Source organism: Carica papaya, chromosome 4 (genome assembly GCF_054855325.1).
Source record: "Carica papaya isolate Zhongbai chromosome 4, ASM5485532v1, whole genome shotgun sequence".
Classification (NCBI taxonomy): domain Eukaryota; kingdom Viridiplantae; phylum Streptophyta; class Magnoliopsida; order Brassicales; family Caricaceae; genus Carica; species Carica papaya.
The window spans coordinates 25,131,311-25,136,009 of NC_142312.1; the positions used below are offsets into that span (position 1 = coordinate 25,131,311).

Genomic DNA, 4,699 nt, shown 5'->3' on the forward strand with positions numbered 1-4,699 from the left:
ACAGAAGTCTTCACTTTACATGGCATTGATATCCCTACCTTTCTCCTTTTATATATACATATAGAGCATATATATATATATATATATGTATGTATGTATACTTGGTGGGTAATATGAATTTTAAACAAATAAATCAAAATAAAGATTGAAGTGATCAATACAGCTTCCGTTAAAGTGATAAAACTTCCATTTAAAATTATAATCTTTCTTAATCCCCAGTCCCAATATATTCAAATATCATTATAAAATAGCAAAATCAACTTGATTTGAAAGAATATTCTAAGGGGAAGAAAGAATTTGAGACATTTGAATTGGGATGCGAATATATGTATGTATACATACATACATAGATACATAAGTGTGTGTGTGTGTGTGTGTGTGTGTATTGTTGAGGGTTGTAGGCCCTGAAAAAAGTAGATGAAGCTTTCAACAAATAGGACGACAAGTATGTGCTGTTTGCTGCTTGAATTGGTCTGATCCTAATAGGCCAACAGCTGAATAAAAAAATATCCTTGAATAAAATTCATTCCCCATCATATATATATATATATATGTGTATAGGAACATTGCGTATGCACCCATTAATTTGCATTTATAAAGAAATAATAATCACCATCCTCAATCTGCATTCTACTTCAGAAGACATAAAGGGTTACAAGAAGCTTTGTTAATTTTCATGGAAAGTTGACTTTTTTATGGTTTTTATCACGAGAGGGGGGAGATTAGACAGTTATTATTGAGAGTCAAATCAGCAAGTGTAGTGTTGGATTTTGTCAAGTTTTCCATTACGTACCCACTAATTAATACAATTATTAATAATTAATTAATTAAGATTAATGTCCTTAGTTCCTGATTGGTCAATCCTCGAACCTAATAAGCCTTCCCAATCACACCTTGCCACTATCAATATCCCCTCCCCCCCCCCCCCCCCCCCACCATTTCTAACAGGTGCAGAACATCTGATGTGATATTCCCAAGAATCTTACATCACTCTTCAATCTCCTTTAATAACTCTACAATTACCCAATTTAATTTTCAGGAAAATATATTTTCCAATAATTGTTAAAAATCTATAAACGAGTAGGAGACTGGGGAGGGACCAGAAGAGGAAAGATATAATGTCATTTCATGTCATATGTGGATTAAATTTTTATATCACATTTATAATTGACAAATTTTAAAATTGGAGAGATGTCCAGGTGGTGCTTAATCCAGAATTTTTTAAATGATTTAATAATTCAACGTGGATTTTTGTTGTTTGTTCATTGCTCCAATTCTCTCTCTCTCTCTCTCTCTCTCTCTCTCTCTCTCTATATATATATATATAAATATAAATATATATATAAAAATAGACCAACCGTCAAATATCTCTAGAAATAGACCTATGACAACCTGTTGATACAAATAAAATCTCACTTGGGTTTTGATTATATATATTCTTATTTTCTATCATACCCAATTCAAAATTAAAAGAAAATTGTCTAAAATTGTAAATTTGAATCAATAATATATACATTTTTAATTTGACAAAAGAAAATTTCACGTGGGTTTTTTTATACATTCTTATTTTTTATCATACCCAACTCAAAATTTTTTTAAAAAAAAAAAATTATAAAATTCAATTCAAACCATATAAACTTTTTTACTTAAACAACATATTAATACAAATAAAATCTGATGTTGGATTTCTATTATATACCCTCATTTTCAATCACACCCAATTTAAAGTTTAAAAAATGTATAAAAATTTGTGAATTGGAGTAGAATCGGAGTAGAAATGAAAATTGGGAAATGGTAAAATGGAGGAAAAGAAATTGGGTGTATTGACAGGAGGAGAAACAGAGACTGAAATATGAACATACACGTGAGATATACACTGTATTGTGAAATTAAATAAATGGAGAAAAGTGAAGGAATGAGCGGAAGGCAGCTGAGCTCAAATGCTAACTACACCCAAAAGCTACAAGCTGCTCCACCAAAACCCTTCACTCTGTAAGTAAAATCTAAACAATATAATGCCAGGAACAGAGTAAATCAAATAAATACAGGGAGGAGGAGGAGATTCCGGGGACGTATATGCAGAGCATCCCTCTGGTAAATCTCCACTTTCACTATTCAATTTTACCTATCAAATTCAAGCCTGTTTCTCCAAATCCTTGGAGGAAATAAAGGTTCCGTGAAACCCATATGGAACTCGAGATGGAAGGCTTACAACCGCTTCCAACTGTAAATTCATGGCGTTAACAATCTGAAGCTCTGATTTCCATGTCTTCTCGTCGTGTACAAAAGCTAGAATATATCCATCATCTTCTTTCTCAGAATTAGGGTTAGGGAAAAACAGAGGTTCTCCCCCATACCTTTGTTCGCCGTACATGTATTTTCTTACCTCTCCGGTTGAAAGTTCAACTTTTGCAAAGCCTGAAACTTTTGGCCATGGTTCCGCCAGAGCTAAATATGCGAACTGGGTCTTTCTTCCAAGCAAGTTCCGGTTCACCATCCCTGCTTCTAAGTTCACCTGTTCAGAACCGGAGATAATCGGCCGGCGAGTTGATTTACCGGTTTTCAAATTCAGTCTGATTTCTGATAAAACACTCTTTAAACTCTCATCACATTCGTTAAAAATGGAGTCCGGTGGAGTCATGCAGGATCCAATCACGACTACTTCATCTGTTTCCGGCTCTTCCCAAGCATTCCAGAGATGGAAACAGAAGCAATCAGGAGCCTCGATCCATTTCAGCTCAGAAGAATCAGTCGCATTCTTCTTCAATATCCCGAACCTTGACATCTTGTTCTTGTCGTAAATTACAGGAGACCCACCTCGAATCATTTCAGGCAACTTGAACACCACCTGCTGATCAGGAATCACCACCAAGTTCTCAGTAATGGCGAAATCATGCATCATTGTGGGTTGATCAACCGGAATTTCAACATCCGGCGACTTTTTCCCGTCGGGAGAGAACCGAAAATATTTCAGGTACGGCTTCTGTACGACGTCGTAGCTCAGAGCGAAAAGCTCGCCAGAGGATGGGTCGACTTTCGGGTGAGCGATCATGGTGGATTTAAGCTGCCCATCGAAATCATATCGGCCAATGGTTTTCAGGTCGCCGGAAGGAGTGACACGAACATGGTAAGGTAAATCATCTTCAGACATGGCGAGAAGATGACCGTTAAAATAGACGAGTCCGGCGTTGGCGACGCCAGTGCCATGGCTGGGATCAACGAGGCCGCATAAGCCACGGGCGTAGAAGAGAAGGAGCCTAGCTATGCCGGAGTGGCCATGGAGCTCGCCGATGGCTTTAGGAAAAACAGAGCGACCCAGAGCACGTTCTTGAACAAAACGGTGCGTTTCGGTGAACCGGCAAGCGTAGCTGACGGAACCCTTGTCAAACCGTACGGCATGGACCATTCCGTCACCGTCAAAGAAGTGGTGACCGGCGATCGGTTCGTGAAGTGGGTTAGCTCCGTTACGGACGTAGACGCCTTGAATGCAATCGGGTATTTTACCGGTGACGGGGAGGGATTGTCGGACAGGTTGTTCTGGGACGGGAGCAAAGTTTCCGGCGATTTGAACAGTAGGGTCAGCAGTTTTGGGAAGTGGGTGTTGACGCTCGTGGGAAACTAAAGCAGATTCTAAAGAATCCAAGGCCATGGCTGCTGCTTTTTGGAGGAAATTCGATTGTTGAGAATAAGAAGAAGAAGAAGAAGAAGGGGATTTGTCTTTTGGGTGTTTGGGAGGAGAGACAATTGGGGTAGAAGGAGATGGTGGGTAAGTAGGGGATTGTTTGGGGAAATGGAGAATGGAAGGAGTATGAAGAGAGGAAGATATGTTGGGCTTCCTACTGGGCCTGTTGAAGGAAATGGAAGCAGAGGAAGAGCCCATATTAAGCAATGAAGAAGAAGAAGAAGATGATGATGGTGATGGTGATGATGATGATGATGACAGAAGCTTACCCTTAATCCAAGTAGTAGAAGTAGGCGCAGGTGAAGCCATGGCGATGAATTAGATTACGACCCAGAAGAGAGAAAGAAGAGTTGCAGAGACCCAGAAGAGAGAAAGAAGAGCTGCAGTTTGGAGAAAGTAGTTTTGCAGTGTGGATTTTGGGGAAGGAGGAGAGAGAGAAGAAGGGTATATATAGAAGATGGAGAAGGGGGAAGAAGGGGAAGTGTGGAGATGTAAGAGAAGACCACGTGTTGGATTGGTGGAAAATCAATCACATAATTATATAAAAACCAAGTGAGTGAGAGAGGGGGACTTTAAGAGGTGGACTTGCGGGACATAGCTGCTTAATACTTTGACACGACCACATACACTCTCCTTTCACCCATCATATAAATGTATATATGTACATGTCACAAAACCCATATCATTCTCTTATGTCTTTTAATGTATTCATTAATTTAATTTTGTTTCTTTATTAAAAAAGAGGATTAGAAGAAGAAGAAAATGCTCCTTAATTTTAGGATAATCAATATGTTACATACCAATTATTCTATCATTATAATCACAAATAAAACAAAAATTTTATACATTATTCGTTAATTCCGTCAAATCCATATTTGTACTGTTATAATTATTTTAGTTATAAAAAAAAAATAATAATAATAATAATAATTAGAAGATATTATTTTGTTCCATTAAAATGCAATAAAACATAATTCGATAAATACTATTAAAAAAAATTATTGGGTAAATAATAAT

The 4,699-nt window shown here is 37.5% G+C and overlaps 1 protein-coding gene across 1 annotated transcript; it reads right to left on the bottom strand.

The window, feature by feature from the left end:
* Positions 1-1,800: 1,800 nt before the first annotated feature.
* Positions 1,801-4,101, bottom strand: NCED3 (nine-cis-epoxycarotenoid dioxygenase 3). Its single transcript, XM_022039358.2, has one exon. The coding sequence runs from the start codon at positions 3,989-3,991 to the stop codon at positions 2,135-2,137; it is 1,857 nt and encodes a 618-aa protein (XP_021895050.1). The 5' UTR covers positions 3,992-4,101; the 3' UTR covers positions 1,801-2,134.
* Positions 4,102-4,699: the final 598 nt, after the last annotated feature.